Here is a 19,818-nt window from a genome sequence, read left to right on the forward strand (position 1 = left end):
TCTCTCTTTTTACTTGTCTAGGGAAACATAAAAAATTATGAAGGGCAGGATAACCTAAGTAAATGCTTCAAGAGGAGGAACAGTGATAGTGGTTCTTTGAGGAGTTTAGTATCTGCGTTAAGTTCTTTTCTCAGATTTGCAGGGATCCAAACCATTAACATGTTCATACAGGTTTCAGAAGATTCCTAGAAGTTTAAACAAGTGCACTGAAAAATTTTGTGTTTGTAAACATTTATTTTCTTGAACTGAAAAAGGCTTGCATCAGCACACATTGTACAGCCTTGCAAATTACACAAATTGAAAAAAGTTTGTTTCATTTATGTGCAATGAATCTTTAATGTCCAGTGAGCATCTGCAAATGATGAAAACGTAAACCATTAAAAAGGTTTCCAGCACTTATCAAACACAATTTATCGTAGCGTGAAAAGGAAGAGAAAGAGATCCATACTGGTGGGAACACAATTAAAGTGCAAACATTTTGTTACTGGTGAAGATACATTTTAGTTTCTTCACACTTCTGCTAAAAAGAAAAATTAAAATGTGATTCAGTGAACATTCTTTGTAACCTATTCATACTTCCCTTTAAATAATTATTAAACTTGTTGGATCAGAAGCAAATCCTTCAAGGGTCCAACCTACTTGTAATTTCTTTTGACATTGCTCAAATGAAATCTCAAAAGAAAATGACCATCTAAGGAGTTAGCTACTTAAATTACTTTTTCTTTCCTTAAAAAAAATCCCAAACAAAAAACCAACAAAAACTCCAAAATAAAAACCCCACCCAACCCCAAAAATGAAAACCACAAGGGACAAAGAACAGGTTAACTTGACAATCTGGGACAGTTTTCTAGAAAATGAGTGTAATTCCTTGAAAATGGTCTCTCTTCCCCTCCACCAATCCTCAGGTTCCTGCCTTGGGATGGACAGCTATGTGCTGGCTGTGAAAAGGGATTATAAAATACAAATCTGAATATGGATTTTTATGAACATTTGCTGTACAATAGAACTTTGGATCTGATACAAGAATTCAAAAATATAAAACAAAACTACTACAAAAGTAGGGGGCATTTCAACAGCATTCCTTGTAGAAAGCTGCCTGTCTCAAAGATGATTCCTTGCTATTTTCTGGGATTAACTCGGCATTTTTTTTTCTTCATCTTGCTGGATTCACCGTGTTATTTATTCTTCAATGGCTAATGTCATATGACAAAACATCCCAGGAGTCTCCGTGCAGAGAACAGAAACCCTGTAACATCAAGCCAATCAAGAGAGGAGGGCACGGAAGTAGTAAAGGCTGAGTGTCCACTGATGTAACTGCTACTGAGAACTAGCCCTTTCCAGAACGTGAAAGTCGTAGTGCTTCTTGCTTGTTCTCAGCCTGAACTTGTTCACTGAGGTACTGCTTTGTTTCTTCAATGCATTCTGAGCAGCCGACATTGTAGGGAACGTAGCTAGAACGGTGTAAGTGGAAGCCAAGTCACTAGGTTTGGATGGCTCAGTGTTCATGCTACTGTCTCCACTGCCACAGTAACGGCGATGGTGCTGCTGCTGTGTTTGTAGACACTGGGAATCTCTTAGCCACCGAATCTTGGCACCAACTTTTAAAAGTTCTCCAAATAATTTTTCTGCTTCTGTACGAGTTATGCCTTCTGGCAGTTCAGTGATTTCTAGAACTTTTCCCACAACTGAAACAAGAAAAACATTGAATCTAAATTGGTCGTTGTACTTGATGATACAACACACACAATGGAAAATGGGTTATTTCATCATCGTATCTCCAGTTGGCTGATAGCAAATACACAAGCATTCCATTTCTGGTATTCTAGAGAGCCTTTCGCTTTCACATTTAGCACTGCTTACAGCTAGAAGCATATGAATAAAAGCTGAGAATACAAAGAGGGCCCTTGAAAGAGGAGGAAAAAAAAGAAATAACCAACACCTAATTTTGCAGCAGGTTTGAGAACTCACCACAGCATTTCACTGGCTTTGCCTGTTAACAATGCACACATCACTGCACTAAAAAAACCAGTGTGTCTTCTCTCAGAAAGCCCTCTCCAGTAAATGGTTCAAAAAAGCTGATTTATCTGTAACTTTCTGCAAAGGGTTCATAGTAGGTAACACTTGCAACGAAAACTCTTTTCAGTGAAGATACAAAGATAGACGATATCAGGTTTTATTTGGATGACATCTTTACCAACTCCAAGGAGCTTATCTGTACATATCCTAATATGTCCCCCAAATCCATGTGCTTATTTATATTAGAAGAAAAAAAAAAAAAAAGGAGAACAAATTAATCTGTGGTTTACGCTTGATTTCACACTTCATGCAAATAAAAGGAAGCAGGGGTATGGATATTTAATATAACAATGTAATAGAACTTACATCCAGTAAACTGACAGACTTGCTTTTCCTTTTAGTACTGTCCAACCCTGATCTTCTCTGGTCTTTCCTCCAGCCTTCAAACCCACGCTTTTCTCATTTCACCTCCCTCTTCCCCTCTCTTAAAATCAGCTCCTCCATCCTTATGTTTCCAGTGTTTGCCATGTCAATTTCTGTCCAATTACTCTTCATTCTGGCCCTTTTCTCACTTGTGCTTTCCTTGTTACATTCCCAGCCCATCACCATAACTCATTTTTCTAGAGGACCGTGTCAGTCAGCAAGTCTGTACCTGGTTCTCCTGCACCAAGATCTGCTGAAGCAGCCTTCTTTGCTGGTTTCTTTCCCCTGTTTCCATGTCTGTTTCCAGGTTGACACTGGGAAGATGGACATAAATGATGTACTTTAATGACAATGCACCAGTATCTTAAAACTTCTAGGTTAGTTCAGTGAAAAACGGTGCAGAGGAATGTCTGGAAAATAACCTGCACTACCATGATACAGAAAAGATTTTCATGTCCAATTTTAATTTTAGTCTTGGAGTTTAGCAATCCTGCAGTCAGGCATATTCAATCCTTGGCTTCAGAAGAAAGGGAGGAAATGATGAAAAAAAATCACCTTAAATCTTCATGGAAGAACACACTACACCCCAATCTATTGCATCTTCTGGCTGATCTCAGGTAGAACTGAGCAAGGTAGAGGTAGGGGGTCTGTGTGTCTGTCCCAAAAATTAAATAGATGGCAAAACAGTTTGTTTCTTATACAAAAAACAAAACCAAAATATTGAGGTGAACAAAGCCAATCGCACTCTTTGTTTAGAAATACCCACATGCATTTTCTATGTTTTTAAAAATTGTTATCTGATTTTTTTGAACTGCTGGGAAATTGCTGTAAAAAAAATTTCCATAGTCCGCACTGTGCCTAAAACTAAATTTCAGGAAAATGTTTCTCGCTTTTTTTTTTTTTTAAAAATACCACAAACAAGAACAGCGGGAGATACTAACATAGACTAAACCCATTATTGGAAAGCATGCACCTCCCACTCAATTACTTCTCTAAGGCAGTAACATATTCCCCTATTCACGGTGGTTATAATGGTAGTCCTGAATTGTTTTTTTTTCAATGTTGCCAGGAGATTGTTCCCTTCAATACCTGTTGGCTTGTTACTTGTCCACGTAATAAAGATGGTGGATTGTATTGCAGCGGCTGGCCAAGCAATGGGTATCTGGCATCTCCTTAAAGAGAAAGGTAATTAGAAGGATTTTTCTGTTACATGAAATCTTCCTCCAAGTTCCTCTTACGATGTACATCTTACACAGAAGAGAAAGCGGAATAACTATGCACAAAGTAGTGTATTTGGCTGGGCTAACAAAATATCTGGCATGATTAAATAAAAGTAAGTCAGTCACGTACTGATCACAAGGTGAAAAGGTACAAGCTTCCTTGCATTTAAGGATTACACTGAAAAACACACTATAAGTTTTTCCTCATTGCAGTCTTATCTAAATCCTCTCATTTTGAAATGAGCTTAATAAGGCTAAAGCTCCTCTCAGGGTACTAATTTAATCATTTGCATGGTTATATCCCTGATTAGAGCCAGGTACATCTTCACATTCCTATTTGCTCCAAGGATACACAAAGACAATGGAATAGAAGTTTCTAGTAATCACAGAAGATTAAGAAAATTGAGAGGTACACTTCACAACAGGCAACCTGGAATTTTTACAGCAGCATCAGAATACAAAGCGATGACACAAAGATTATGCAGCAGATAAGACAAAGAGAGGCAAGAAAATAAGGTTTTCTTTATCAATAAGGAAGGTATACAGAATTTTCTTTAAGTTTTGCTTTAAAGTAAATCTTTCTGTAAAATAGACCCATTAATTCTGAGTTTGGGAACTATACCAGGATGTCTTTGCTCACTGACAAAAGGGGGGTTTATAATTTGTTTTTTAAACATCAACTATCACATCTCAGTGAAAACTCTGGTTTTCTGTTTAACATGGCAGCAGAGGACTGAAATTCTTCTACAAGGAATTTTTTCTGTCTTTGGGTGGGTTCTATCTGAAATACTAATTGAAGCAGCAACAGTATTGGCTAGAGGCTCTAGTCCCACCATCCTAGTTTTTTTTACAAAGGAATGAAGAATTCTCGATAGGCAGCGGTTTCAGTCAGTGCATCATCAACTAATAAGTGAGTTTGGCAGAACATTGATCTCAGCATTGCATTTCTGTATCCTTTCCCCCGAAAGAATACACCCACCTAATGTATTAAGATGAGCTAGTCCCACATTGTTTATTTTATCTTTGTAGTTCTAAAATTATATCCTGTGTGACAGCGTGTGTTAAGTTCTTGCTTTATGGTTAAAACTTGAAGCTAAATTATATCAAACATTTTATTAATATCTTCAGTGCTGAAATGGGGAATTTCACACATGAGAAAGCAAGCTCTCACAATAACAAGATCAGAAGCTTTTGAAAATACGGGGGACAGTATCAGTGCAGAGAGATAAGGTGAAGTTTCTTATGATGCTTGAGTGGATAATTTTGATGATCTTGCTTGTGAGCCACAGCCTGTCAGAAAATCCTCATATAACTAATATTTTAAAACATTCAAATAGAAAACATACATACATTTGAGTTAACTGAAAATATACCTTGTCCAGGGACAAAAGGTCTAGAAAACTGGGACACAATAGAAAGAGGTGTTAACGCGGGACGGATGTTCTTCATGTTTGACAGCTGAGCTGGTGCTGGTGATTGGGCAGGTGAGGTGACAGGACTACCTAGTTGAGGACTATGCTGCAACTGGAATGAACGACAAGTTAGTGTTTTTAAAAGTACCTGGTTGAACAAGCTAAACAACACCTACAGCATTCAAAGACTGTAGTAGTAAAGTTAAAAGAGCTGTATTAAGTATTATCAGAGCAGATTTTTATTACCCAAAAAGAACTTCAGAAAAAACCTGCAAAGGTGCAATTTATGCAAATTATAAGTCATCCTGGCAAACAAACCAAAAGCTTCATACCTGTGCAGCACTGTCTAAAGTGCTAAGTTCTGTGGACTTCTGCCCTCTCTGATGATCACAGTAATATTTATTCTGTTTCCATTGTGGAGGTGAATGATTCCGAGGCTGGGGATTGTTAGGTAGATTTAGCTGCATCATTACTACTCCTCCGCCTGGTGGTGGTGCTACTGCTACAAGACAAGAAATCCGTGAGATACAGTTAGTTCATCATACATTTCAATTTTCATTTTAGCAGAACAGACATGAATTAAAAAAACAAAAAAAAAAACCCAAACAAAACAAACACAAAAAAACACCAAAAAAGGAAAACAACATTACTGTTGTGCTAGATAAGCTGCAGAATTAGAGAAAACAAAAGCAGTATGTCTGTGCAATTATATTTCTACTATCACATAAATCTGTGATAGTTAACTTTGAGAGGGCTTCTCAGAACTAGAAAAGGTAAGTGGAACCACTGAAACTCATTACAGAGAATATTTCTGAAAGAAATCATTCTGTTTAATAGTAGTTCAAAGTATTCAGCATTCACTGTAGTTACTGTCAGAGCAATAAGTCGAAGAACATGTGATACTAAGCAAAAATATGCTTCATTTAAAAACAGAAGTTATGTACTTAGTTTGACACGATATAGAGCAATAGGCACTCAAAATGTTTTCTCTGACATGATGGCATACATTGCAAAGGCCTGGAATCAATCTTCAGCTGGAGACAAAGGTACCCGCATTTACAACGTTTTATATACGAGCGTTTTTCTGGGCAGAGAGTGCAAATAGTTCCCCGCGTCCCACACCACTTAGCTACCGCAGTAGCTACAGAAACGCCAAAGTCAGGGGAGAACAGCTGAAGAGCCAGCGCTGTCCCATAAGGCTTCACATGCAGAGATGTGACGAGAGGCTGCCCGAGAGAGAAGCTCTCTTCCCCCTTTGACATGGCTCTGTCCCAGGTAATTTATATAACCTCCTGTTTACTTACTTGTAAATGGTTGTTTGCTATTTCCTTCTCCATGCTACCCACTGTTTATAGCATTTCTCAGAAACCACGATTAAAACACATGGTTTAAACATCATTTAATCATCCACCTTTAAAGAGGGAGTCTACAATCTTCTCCATTTACTACCTACGTCATAACATCAGTTAGGAGCAGTCAGATAACAGGATGAATGTATTTTATAATCTATTTTTTAAAATGGGAGGCTGTTTTCACTACCCCGGGCTCCATAAAAAGAAACAGACTCCTTCAAAAAGCAAACCAATGTTGAATAATGAACTCATAATATTAAAACTATATTAGCTGTTGTAAACTGTATTCTGAATAGTATATAAAACAACAGTTTACAAGTGGTAAAGCCATAAATTCATGTAATCCCTATATGTAATCCTGAGATGTACCAAACATCTATATACACATACTACGTTTTACACAAAAAAATTTGTTTCATTTTACTATTTCATGCATTTATAGTTATTTTACATTATACTTATTTATATCTTGCTGTTTTATAACATTATAGCATTTTATTCCACAGCACTCAGCATACAACTCTCTCGACTTATCTCTGTTCTGTAAGATCTGAACATCCGTGGCTTCTGAAGCCATCTATAGCACCATTTCTCAAAAATAGCATCACAATCTGAAAACGCTATATAAACTGCAAAAGAAAACTTTGTACATCCAGAAAAACTTGTCCTCTCTACTACTTCTAGTTCCACAGCATTTCAGTAAATGAAAATAAATGGAATTCTATTCCTAAACAAGCATGCTGATGAAATGAAGTGTCACAGAACACATAAGCCACTTCGCAGACACTTTGTCACCTGTCAAAACCCATGAGAGGGGAAACCCAGAAGAAATCGTTGAAAGGCTCCCCAGATTTGGAGTCTGGTCCTCTACATTTTTCAAATGAAAGGAAACACAGCTCTGGTGCTTGTCTATGTACATCCTCACTGTCCTTACCTCAGTTGCCTTGTTTCATCTTCTCAGTATCACTTCCTGAAATGCACGCTTTTCCATATTCTCTCAAAATTTCTTCTCCCTATGTCATAGAGAGCTTCCCCTTTCCCCAAACTTCTTTAAACCGCAGTTTAGCAGGCTTGAATCAGGCCTTCAAAGCTGCCTAAAACCAGCACTACCAGCATAGACTAGGAGGGTAAAAGATCAAACTAGTGCAATACCAATTTTAGACACCCTGCAGTGACAGCCCTCCAGAATTAAAGCCAAACTGGAAGCAAAATGAAACAAAACCAAACCTGCCCATGAACTAAAATACACTCTAATCCAGCTACCTTGCCACTTAACTGCTGGTTATCTATTTACTAATACACAGAGTCTAAAAATACCTTGAAAGATAAATGTTCATAAGAAAACACCACCTCTATAGTGGAATCTAGGACATCGACCTAGAGTTGTTTAATCTATTGCTTGCTTGAAAAATACAGAGATAGCAATATTTGAGATTACCCCTTTTTGGCCAACCAAACCTCTAATGTACCAATTTCCCTACTGGTAAAATAAAGACAGTACTGCTACGATCACTGGATTGTTCCATAATCTCTTGTTTGGAGGCTAACCCTAGCGCTCTTCATTTCCTGACCAGTCCGTCCATTTTACGGTTGGAAATTCAGAGTTTTTAAGTGTTTGGATATTAACATTTGTAAACATTTCATGGATATGACAAGCTCCATGTCACCACTGTTTTCACAAGCCATTGAGACTCCTGTTTATACACCTCCTAAAAATTACCCAAATATTTTGTAGATCAAAACGTTCTGAACCTGATTTAAGTGCTTCTACTAAGGGACACTTATCTGCTGAAGGCTGCCTCCAGGCTGCCCCCACGAAGTTGATTATTGTTTCACTTGAGTTCCAAGTTGTCATTTTTACAGTTACAATAATAGCAGTTCAGATGAAGAATTACAAAAAAAGTATTTGCAGAAATGCACTCAAGTAGTTAGCCACAAAATCAATCTGACAATTTACAATGGATTTCTACAGAGAATGGCTTAGATGAAAATCCCAATAAAATATACCTTTTATTGGCTGCATGATGGAAAGACCAGTGGGCGAACTTTTACATGATGATGATGGAGACACTATGCTGTAGTGCACAATGGAAGCAGCCTGTTGAGGCTTTGACTTTGATGAAGGTGGCAATAATGTAGGAGGTGATGGCTTCCGACTTGAATGGTTGCTATAAACTATGAAAGTAAAAGCAGTAAATAAAGCTACCATAAAACCAAACCACCCCACACAAACTAGGAGTATTTCATTTAGCTTTTCAGTAGGTCAAAAGCGCTACCTCTCCTCTCTATCCAAACCCAGAACACTTACAGTTTTTACCCTCTTCTTGGGAACTCGTAAGAAAATCACTACTCCTACTCCAGGAAGTGGAATCTATAATGCTTCCTGAGTAGAAGAGCCAGGTACACTGCTTCCAAAATGTACCTTGCTCTTGTTCAATCAAATGTGAACCCAATTGTCAATTTGTCAGACCCACGTAGCTAATCAGGAAAAGATGAAAGTCATTCTGCCAAGAACATACAGTTACCATGTCTGTCTCAACTCACAAGCAGACATGCAAGGCATTATGATGTACATTACTGAATTTTAAGAATGTAAATTGAGAGCTTTCAAAAATAAACAAATTTAAATATCCGCCTCCAGTATAGCTTCAATAAATGGAACACAGAAGGAAACATAATACAATAGTTACATCTAAATTAAACCTTTAGTAGCAAATACCCGACCACCCAGCACAACACTGGCTAGACATTTTTGAAGTCTTTCAATAAAAACTTTATTCCCCCAACCTGCACACTGCTGTCCTTGAAGCTGCTGGGAGTTGCATGGTGACGATGTTCTAGGAAACTGTATCTGCTCTGATCCAGGAGGCTGCAAATATCCTACTGATGAGCTGTAATAATAATAATAATTAAAAAAAGAACATGACTAACAGGCATTTATGCTACACTCGTTTATTTAATCATGACTGCTGCATTTGCTGTCTACACGTACTACAAATCACTGATATTGCATTAATTTTAAAATCAATAATATTCCCACTGAACCCCGAATCTACTCATTCTTCAGAAGACTGAAGTTTCACATCTCTCTGTTGGCAAAAACTTAAGCCCTGCATACATTAAGAAGCTGCACTAATTCACCTATTTTGATATACGAATTTTGTATCAATAGTGCTGTATCAGTGTAAAGACACATAGAATAAGAATAAAAAGACAACTTGTCTTCCTGCCCAATTAACCAGAATTAGGCCTCAGTTAAACGATCACCACAGAACCTGCCACAAGGATTTTTAGATGCAGTCCATCGGCTGGAGGCTGGCTCCGTGCAGCTGAGCCAGCTCATTCAGCACACCAAACGAGCAAGCCTCTGCTTCAGTGTAAAGTAGCACAGCTTGAAGAGATGATTGCCTTTCCATGGCTTTGCCAAGGAGGGTGTGGGAAAGGAAAAATAACTAGGCATGGAAGACAACTCAAGGAGATAAGCAGCCTTTCATTTGTTTGTAATATGTAAGAACAGGATAACTTTAAAAGTTTATTTATACCAGTTATTTTTCAGGGCATTCTGGGGAAAAACAGCTAAGTAACAGACATCGGCAAATTCTACCGTACCACTAACTGATCATACTGCCAGAGCCAGAACATCCCGTTGGTGCGCCATAATCAGAATGGTGCCTACAGAGCCTTGGACTTCAGTTCTGTACTAGCACATAAAGTAAACATTCTGAAGGAATGAGAAAAAAAAAATCATGGCTTCAAGTTGTGGGGAAAAAAGTAGGTGTAATCCTGTTGGACTTACCATTTTTTACCTACGTTGTCACAAAAAGTTTGTTCCATCCATTGTCCCACAGTTCAATTATATAATTTTAATTTCAAGATTCCCTTCCATTAAAGCAGACAAAACTCAGTGAAAACTAAACCAGATGGTTTTATATCTGCATGGGACGTGTGCTCTCACACAGCTTCTCATCTGTCTCCTGATTATAGTTCTCAATAGTGACCTGTAGGTGTGAGACTGTTCAGTTCCCGCAGAACAGTATTCTGCTTTCCTTGTCAAAGTGCTGCAACAGAACTATTTTGATAAAAGCGAGATGCTGTCATTAGTTGCTAGTCTGCTCTGAATTCCAAACAAATGTTTCCATGTTCAAAAGAGAGGGACATTCTAAATGATGCAAAAGATCAAGCAACAAAACTTACTTTAAAAAAAAAAAAGTCTGGGATTATGTCTACCTGTAACTTCATTGAACCTCAAATATAACCACAGAAGAAAAGGATAAAAAACCCTGCAGATTCAAAGAACAAGAATTCAAATTAAAGTAGATGAAGCCATGGCACATAGCACAAATACTACTAAAGTCTCTGCACTCACAAAAAAAAGAAGCAAGCTTCGTACAGTTGCTGCCGTTTAAAAGCTGCCTGCAAGATAATTTAAGTGATGCACATCTGTAAATTCAAAAAAATAGAGAAAGAAAAATCTATAACAAACATTAATCCTAATGAATTATTTTAGGTATCTGCCTACCTGTTCTCCCATAAATACTCAAATTGCATTAGGGACGCAGATGTATACACAGGGAGGTCTGTACATGTACACCAATTTGCTGATACCAAGGTAGGTAAAAAATGTTATTTATCAAACAAAGCCTGAGCATAAGAAAACATTCCTATATTTGTTTCAGTCACTTTGTGCCAGCAGGCCTCATTAGCTACACCAAGTCAGCTAAGCTCCTTCCAGACAAAGCTCAAAAAAAAGGAAGAAAGTCTGCTTTTTTCTGGGATTTAAATAGTCTTTTCTCTACACCTTATTAAAGTAGTATCTTTGGTAAAACCAGTAAATGTGTGTCAGGGACTAGAAACATGTTTCAACATTGTTGGCAGGCAAGTTTCACTACTAAAGCCTGATCACTACGGCAGCCGAACAGAACGGTTTAATCACCAAGGTCGACCTGGCAGGAATGTGTGCCCCGTTATCTCGGAGTACTCGTCCTCCGAGCACACGGCCGGGCCCAAGGCCGACTGGCAACACATGGGGGGGCTCGGACCTTCTAGAACTTTCAAGCACCCTCTAGTGACAGTACTGGGCACGCGCCCCACCGCCGAGTGGGAGGCAGGGGAGTGCAGAGCAGTTACTGACTATGCAGGAGAGCAACTTTATAAAAGGGGAAACCAGCAGAGATGACGGGGACGCATTCTGGAACGTCCGCCCCTCCACCGGCCTCAAAGATGCATCGGACGCCCGGACTCCCCGCCTGGACCGGACGGACCGCCGCACATCTGTGGTGATAGCTATCGCAACAGTTCCCCTCTCTCCCTCCCTCTCGTTCCCTTTTTCACCTTTTTTTTTTTTCCTGCTCTTTCTTTGCTTTTCTCTCCTGTATCTATTTCTGGCAAATACAGTGACTTGGCACTCGGCTCCGTTTTGAGTCTTAATTCTGTTTCCGAGAATGTAAAAGGAACCTAGTCACGGTAACCCATTGGAGTTAATCAGAAGTTAAGCCCAGCCGCCCCCAACCTCCCAGAATTATCTGAGGTCGGTTGGAAAGCAAGGGGGTTTAACCTCTGCCAAACTGTTCAACCCAACAGTGGATCGTGACATTTTAAATTGGTTTAGTCGGCAGGATTCTCGGAGAACAGAAAGTGCAATATTAATGTGTAACCTGCTGAGGGCGAATAGGGGCAATTTGGAATATTAAGGTGAGGCCCCCTCAGGACGATATAGTCCCTTTGTGTTAAGTAAGATGGCCATTCAGAGGGCAGTGGATTATGTCTCTTCACTGGTGGAAGGGATAAATAAACTATATGGTCTTTTGGAGGCACACCAATCTCATCTCTCACCCCAGGGACAAGATTGGGCAAAAAACCATTGGTTTCAACCACAGAGTGTGGTAGACAGGATAAGGGTGCTGCAGAAAGAAGTGAAGGTTAGACTGGGGAAAGGAAAAGCTATAATTTGTGCAGTATTGGGAGTAAGTCTGGCAGCAGCGGTGGAAGATAAGAAACAGAGGCTTTGTCAAGCTGACGCCATAACAGACTCACTGCAGATGGTCATAAGGTCACTGCAGGAACAACTGAAGGAAAATAAGCAAGTGTTGGAGGAGGAGAGATATCAAAATTCCATATTAAAGGAGGAATTGAGGAGTCAGCTCTTGAGGGAAGCTGATACACTGGCAGAGGTAGAGGTGAAGCTTTAGGAGACAGGGGTAGGGCAAGTTTACCTTTAGGGAGACTTGCAGAAGGCAAGGGAAACTGTAGAAAGCCTCCCTCACATGTATCCACTGGTTAAAACAGAGCATTTGTATAAGGACAATAACGATGGCTGCCCTCAAGTTCTAAGGGGAAGGAATTACGGCTGCTCGAGGAGGGACAACAACCCCTGACCATTGGCGGTCGGGAAGGAAAGTGTGGATGTTAGGGGAAGTAGTGCAGGAATTAATTCAGTTTTGGCAGAAGGGACCAGAAGGTCCTATCCGACTGATTGGGTTTTATTCTAGAAGTTTTAAGGATGCCGAAAAGTGATCTTCTAGTTGGGAAAAGGGTTTGTTTGTAGTGAGCTTAGCCCTTAGAGAAGCGGAACAAACCATACACCAAAAGCCTGTAGTTTTAAAGGGACCCTTTAAGGTAATTAGGCCTGTGTTAGCAGGGACCCCTCCCCCTGATGGGGTGGCCTAAAGGGATACTGTGAGAAAATGGTATGCTATAATTGAACATTATTGTAATGTTTTTTCCGTCACTGAAAGTGCCCCAAAGGTGTTAAATATACAGGAAGAAGTGACAAACCTTCTGCAGGAGGGTATCCCCCGCTTCTGTTGTTAAAATTGCCCCACTGTTCTCAGAGGAGCTGCAAAATATGTGGTTCACAGATGCCTCTGCCAAGCGAGAGGGCAGACAGTGCAAGTATCGGGCTGTGGCTATTCATGTGGATACCAAGAGGGAAAATAATCACCAAAGGTGAGGGCAGTGCCCAAGTGGGAGAGTTAGTGGCACTATGGAGCATGTTACCATTGGGGCCATCCCTGTCGTACTTGCTGAACCCCTTAATAGGCATGCCTGGAAGGCTAAAGATGCCTGGGCAAAGGAGCACAAAATTAACACTCGCTGGATTGTTCCCTCATTTTAACTGTGCAGACAAAGCCCAAGCAGGGTGAGGTGATACTTTGTTTCATTTCGCAGGAGACCTCAGTAGGAACAAAACTGAATGTGGCAAGATCAACTTTTGATTCATGTAACCATTTGTGGTTTTGTAATTTTTTTTTTTTTTTGGGGGGGTAACATTTGTAGGCTTTGGCTGGATTTGCAGAGCAAAACGTCCATTTTGTTGTTTTGGTGTATTGTATGGACTGCGACCCCCCCTCAGAGACTTTGGGGATGAAGGGAGCAACATGAAGAATTCTTTCATGCAATTAGCCGAACAAATATCAGGTGTTTACAATCTCACAAAATGCTGGATATGTGGAGGCCATTTGGTCTATCAAGGTGGCCCTGGGTAGCTATACCTTTGACACCGAAATGGTTGGTGAGCAGATACAGTGAAGCGAAGGGGAACAAAACATGGGAAAGCTCACATGATTCGCCCTGGCACATAAGATTTCCCGAGAAGGGTAAATAGTGCTTGGCTAGAACACAAAAGGATGGCCCCTTTGTAGGCAACAGCACGTGCGAGTGGACGTATCAGAATGTAAGCATAGCTGTTCAGGTGGGGGAAGAGCCATATAAAAAGGGTGACTTCATATACACCTATGCCTGGGTGAATGAGGAGGGATACACGAATGCATTTCCCAGATTTTGGTCTCTTATGCTTAATGCAAGTCTGGGTGACACTGTAGGCCATGACTGTATTTGGGACCAGGAAACAAGAGCTTATAACTGTAAATATTGTAGTAGAATAGATTGGCCCCATTGAAGGGCTACATGGGAAGAACTTTGTTCAGACATACCCTGTTGTGAAAACACCACGAAGGAATCACTATATTGTTGTGTTTAAAGTGGCCCATTTGGTCTAGAGCCCACCCCTTATTTTGATCCTTCACCTCGTGCAGAATGTTGGAGAGGACCCTTTGCTAGTAGATCGGTGGCCCTTAAGGCACACTACTGAATATGTGGAAACCATGCATATAAAGCACTGCCAGCAAACTGGTCGGGAATATGTTACCTTGGGGTGATCTGTCCCTTGTTTTTCTTACTCTCAGAAACAGGTGGAAACCATTTAGGTGTTCAAATATATGATGATATGAAGCAGGAAAAATGATCCAAAATTATTGATACCTCCCTCACCGATGCGAGTGGCCAGTCCTGCGGTAAAGACATGTGGCCCCCCCAACGTATCATACGACATTATGGACCCACAACGTGGAACCCCAATGAATGGGTTAGTGGTGCTTGAGAACCCATTTACAACCTAAATCACATTATCCGGCTGCAAGCCATATTAGAAATTATCACCAACCAAACAGCTGAGGCCCTTGACCTATTGGCAGATCAGGCAACCCAAATACAAACTGCAATTTATCAGCATTGCATGGTTCTTGACTACCTCCTAGCTGAAGAAGGTGGAGTCTGTGGGAAATTGAATGATTCTGACTGCTGTTTAAGGGTAGATGACCATGGCAAGGTCGTAAAACAAATTACTGCTGGAATACAGAAATTAGCTCATGTTCCTGTCCAAACCTGGGAAGGCTGGAATGTTGATATGCTCTCCTGGCTTCCTTGGATTAAACAAGTCTTATTTTACCTACTATGTGGTCTAGCAATGTTACTGTTTTTGCCATGTGTCACCCCATGTTTCATTCAGTTAACCAATGTGTTGTCATAAATATGCAGTTTGTACCCACTGTGTCACTTGATGGAGTTAAACAAATTAGAGCTGTACGTCAGCCTGTGTCATCCACAGTCCAAACTGCATAAACTGTTTGTCTGCCTAGTCTGTTCTTTTATTATTGAAAACTGAACTGTTATTGATGTTAGGCATTGGCCTTGTTTAGAGTTGATACTATTACAGTGCTTTGGCCTTCATAGCTAAAATCTTTCTTTCTATTCTTTCTCTCACCACAGTCTCTATATTTGCCACCAATGTTGAGCCACGGGGTGGTGTCAGGGACTAGAAAAATGTCTCAACATTGTTGGCAGGCAAGTTTCACTACTAAAGCCTGATCACTACGGCAGGAATGTGCACCCCGTTATCTTGGACTACTCGTCCTCCGAGCACACGGCCGGGCCCAAGGTCGACTGGCAACACATGGGGGGGCTCGGACCTTCTAGAACTTTCAAGCACCCTCTAGTGACAGTACTGGGCACGCGCCCCACCGCCGAGTGGGAGGCAGGGGAGTGCAGAGCAGTTACTGACTATGCAGGAGAGCAACTTTATAAAAGGGGAAACCAGCAGAGATGACGGGGACGCATTCTGGAACATCCGCCCCTCCACCGGCTTCAAAGATGCATCGGACGCCCGGACTCCCCGCCTGGACCGGACGGACCGCCGCACATCTGTGGTGATAGCTATCGCAACAGTCCCCCTCTCTCCCTCCCTCTCGTTCCCTTTTTCACCTTTTTTTTTTTTTCCTGCTCTTTCTTTGCTTTTCTCTCCTGTATCTATTTCTGGCAAATACAGTGACTTGGCACTCGGCTCCGTTTTGAGTCTTAATTCTGTTTCCGAGAATGTAAAAGGAACCTAGTCACGGTAACCCATTGGAGTTAATCAGAAGTTAAGCCCAGCCGCCCCCAACCTCCCAGAATTATCTGAGGTCGGTTGGAAAGCAAGGGGGTTTAACCTCTGCCAAACTGTTCAACCCAACAGTGGATTGTGATAATATGGATAGTCATCTTAAATGTTACTGCAGAAAGGCATTGCTACTGAAAACCCTGGTGTTTCACATTTAAGAAAAGGAATGCAGAACACTTAAGACATGGAACTGTGGTAAAGTATTGCTAAAAGCGATAAGAAAACAGTGTTTTCCAGTCTAACAAGTAGTCCCAATTAAAGCAGTAGTGGTTGTTTTAGTTAATTGCGTAAGAGCAAAAATAAATGGGTAATAAAGTATCTGTAAGTCTGCCTTTAAAATACATTTTAATATGTGCAATGCTACAGCAGATCCTGTCAGTACAGACAGTGAAGCATAGTTGCTGAGAAATCAAATAACTGACTTAAACTTACCTTAAGTTATTCTGTTGACCTGATGGAATGACGCTGTAGTAAACTGGCATTCCTGTTGTGGGCAACCCTTGATTTGACTGACTGGGGATTATAACAGGCTGTTGATATGTCTGCTGGGGCACTGCTTGGGAACCTTGAGGCACCGGAACCTAAAATTGAGAAAACATGTAAGATTTTCTTCTGCAGACAATGTTTCTTCCTGCCTCTTGACCATCACCTAGTTTATAGAAGAATTAAAAAAAAAAAAAAACAAAACCAAAACACACACAACAACAAAAAAACCCACCCCCACCCCCCAACCAACAATCCCCACCACAAACAAAAAAAGCAAACACCAGAAAAAGACAAAAAGAAAAAAACAACAAACCCCACAGGAACTGAAGACCTGCTGGAGTTCTCTAAATCTAGAAGACCAGTGAAAACAGTAGCTGAAATAAGAGTGCTTTATTAAAAAACTTATCTTCCTCCCCAAAAATGGAAGTGTTGGTTCCAAGGAACTCCATAAATTTTAACAAAAGAGGTTTTCTCTAGAGTAGAAAGCGGGGTGGTGGGGAGGGAAATCTTAGGAGTTTTATTTCCCCATCCTCTGAATCACAATTAGCACAGCACTTGGCATTCAACATGACTAGAACTCACATGCTTGTGACAGATTTTCTTATCACTTCAATTGCGTTTTTTTTTGTTTTTTAAAACTCTGTCCCTGATGTCACTTTTGTCACCTGCTCATGGCTTTCTACCATTTACAAAGCAATGCACTTAAAAAAAAAAATCACTCACACAGAAGAGCGTTTGGGAAGTTATGAATAAATTACCCACCTGATAAGATGGCACTGAAGGATATGGAACAATCACACCTTGAATTTGATTCCCAGCGTTGTTGTGTTGGCCACTGACTAGATTTTGATTCTGAGACTGCTGAACTCCAACTAAACCCTGGTAGTTTTGCTGCTGGTTAGGCAAAACCTGGTAACCTGAAATTATACATTTAAATCTTAAAATCATATTTTGAAATAATGAACACGTTTTCTACACAGTTTCCTATGCAAAAATGTAGGTGTGGCATTTTCCAATGGCTTTTTGAATCTGGCAGCTTCATAAAAGAGTTATCATGCACGTGAAAAGAAGCCAACATTAAAATTAAGAGATCTATTCCTTTGGATCCAGCATAAAATACTATACATACTATTTGCAAAGCTGCTTTCACATGCTTGCGATATTTATTTACGCTGTAGTGAGTTACATGCATTAACACCTTGATTTGATAAGTGAAAGCTGAAAGCATTGGAACAAAGCATGCTAGATAATATCAAAACCAATTAATTGCCTATTATTATGAACAAGGCAATTCTAGGTACTTTAGTTTTGAAATTCTAATTATGCTAAATTCTGCTTGTACCTCAGGTGCCCTAGGGATGAGAGTATCTTGACTATGATTCAGAACTGAATCGCAGTTCAAGAAAATTTGTGTAAGGCATGTGCACAAATCTTTTTTAAAAGGGCAATTTCTACTGAAATCTGTAATGCTAAAAAAACTGGGAGCTGAGGAGAATCTTGCAGGTAAAAGCCATGTTCATTTACAGTGGAAGCTGTTTTATATTCAAAGATATCTTGGGGGGAAAAAAGGAAAGATTTTCATATTCACCCCTTTACAACAATTTATTATTGTTTGAAATGGTATCTTCTGCTATCTTTCAAAAATGGCCTACAAACCTTTCGCGCCTCCCCTGCTCCAAAACCAACCCAAACCCCAAGCATGACTGCCAAGCAGGAAACCTGTGCATTTATCAGGTCCAACTTTAATTCCTGCCCTTTTTTTTTTTTTTTTTTTAAAAAAGCGCATAGTAGTTAACCGCTACTATGATCAAACACATGCAGAACACAAGTTCTTTCTGTCATATTCTAGTATACAGGTATGTGCTACTTACCACATCAGGAAAAAACCATAACTATCATTGTTTCTGAGACAAAGCCAGTTATCACTCCAGAATAACAAAACTGGGCTTGTCAAGATGCACTGACGGCAAGAAGAGTCTGTATTTAACCTGGACACATTCACATTCTACTGACCTTGACATTGCCCATGCTCCCTACCTTGGCATGGAACTATAATAAAGCAAATATACCTGCAAAAACTCACTGGGGTTTTTTTTCTTTTAAACGGTGTTTAAAAAATTGCATGGTCTATTTTGAAGATAATTATTCAGTTAACATAAAACACATTTTTGGTAAACACAAAACACACCAATGTTCATTGGTTATGTACATACAGGGTACAATGAACACTGTGAATTAACAGTCACAGCTGGCTGTCTCCATAGAAATTGTAACAATGAAGACTAAAAAAGACTGTTAATATAATCAAATACTGCTTCAGAAAATTAAAGGGAAGAAGGTTCAGTTTGTTAAAACCAGGACAGCGATTCATTAGAAACACACACCACACTGTAAATATTTTCAGACTACTACACAAAACTTCAGAACAACGCGTGCTTGCATCAGGATTAGTAATTAGACTTTTTAATAACTCTTAAGTTTGAACTGTGCACAAAAATCCATCTCATATTTGTAATAAACAAAATGCTTAAACGTACTTTGTTAAAAAATGATCTACGGCACCTAAAAAGCAGCAGAATGCGGAGCTGCGGTATATGACAGATCCAGTCAACACATCTGCAAACTAACCCTCTCATTTCCCAGAAATCATAATGTAGCTGTGAATATTTTTCAGCTTTTCTGGCACTCCCAGGGACAGACATGATCAATTTTGCAAGCAGAAAGAACTGGAACAATATAAATTGACTGCCAAGAAGGTTCCCCACAGCATTCCAAAGAATGCTCTATTTTTAGCTTCACAATTTCACCTCTGCATAGAGAGTGGTCTGACAGAAATGCAGCACTCAGCAGAAAACCCACACCTGCCATAGCAGATTGCCTCGTTACACAGAAATACTCTGAAACAGCAGACAAAAAAAGAAGCGTGTTTCTTAATATTTACATAATTAAAAAGAAAACACTGTTAATACAAGAAAAAAGTTAACTTATCGACCTGTAGTTCAGTTTCATGGTAACTGGGACCCCATAATCATGGCAATCGGAAATGCCTTTTTCTTAAAGAGAGTTTTCTTCTCCCAACATCTTTTGGACAACCAAAGAGTTTTTAACGAAGGTGAACCTCTCAAATATTTCACCTGAAACCCCTTTAAAAAGGAAGATAGGAAGCAGCTGAAAAAGAGACCGGTTCACTGTGAGAA

At 39.9% G+C, this 19,818-nt stretch overlaps 1 protein-coding gene across 9 annotated transcripts in view; it reads right to left on the reverse strand.

Annotated features, from left to right (window-relative positions):
* Positions 1 to 214: 214 nt before the first annotated feature.
* Positions 215 to 19,818, reverse strand: part of R3HDM1 (R3H domain containing 1) — a 59,592-nt gene continuing 39,988 nt past the window's right edge. For all 9 annotated transcript variants that reach the window (XM_075092852.1, XM_075092851.1, XM_075092848.1 and 6 more), the window contains 9 exons: positions 17,384 to 17,538; positions 16,568 to 16,716; positions 9,211 to 9,314; positions 8,431 to 8,598; positions 5,404 to 5,573; positions 5,033 to 5,183; positions 3,529 to 3,611; positions 2,669 to 2,753; positions 215 to 1,685 (listed from right to left, as the gene is read on the reverse strand). In XM_075092852.1, coding sequence (XP_074948953.1) covers positions 1,318 to 1,685; positions 2,669 to 2,753; positions 3,529 to 3,611; positions 5,033 to 5,183; positions 5,404 to 5,573; positions 8,431 to 8,598; positions 9,211 to 9,314; positions 16,568 to 16,716; positions 17,384 to 17,538 — 1,433 coding nt within the window. In that variant the 3' untranslated portion in view covers positions 215 to 1,317. The remainder of the gene's footprint in view (positions 1,686 to 2,668; positions 2,754 to 3,528; positions 3,612 to 5,032; positions 5,184 to 5,403; positions 5,574 to 8,430; positions 8,599 to 9,210; positions 9,315 to 16,567; positions 16,717 to 17,383; positions 17,539 to 19,818) is intronic.

Source organism: Phalacrocorax aristotelis, chromosome 5 (assembly GCF_949628215.1).
Source record: "Phalacrocorax aristotelis chromosome 5, bGulAri2.1, whole genome shotgun sequence".
NCBI lineage: Eukaryota > Metazoa > Chordata > Aves > Suliformes > Phalacrocoracidae > Phalacrocorax > Phalacrocorax aristotelis.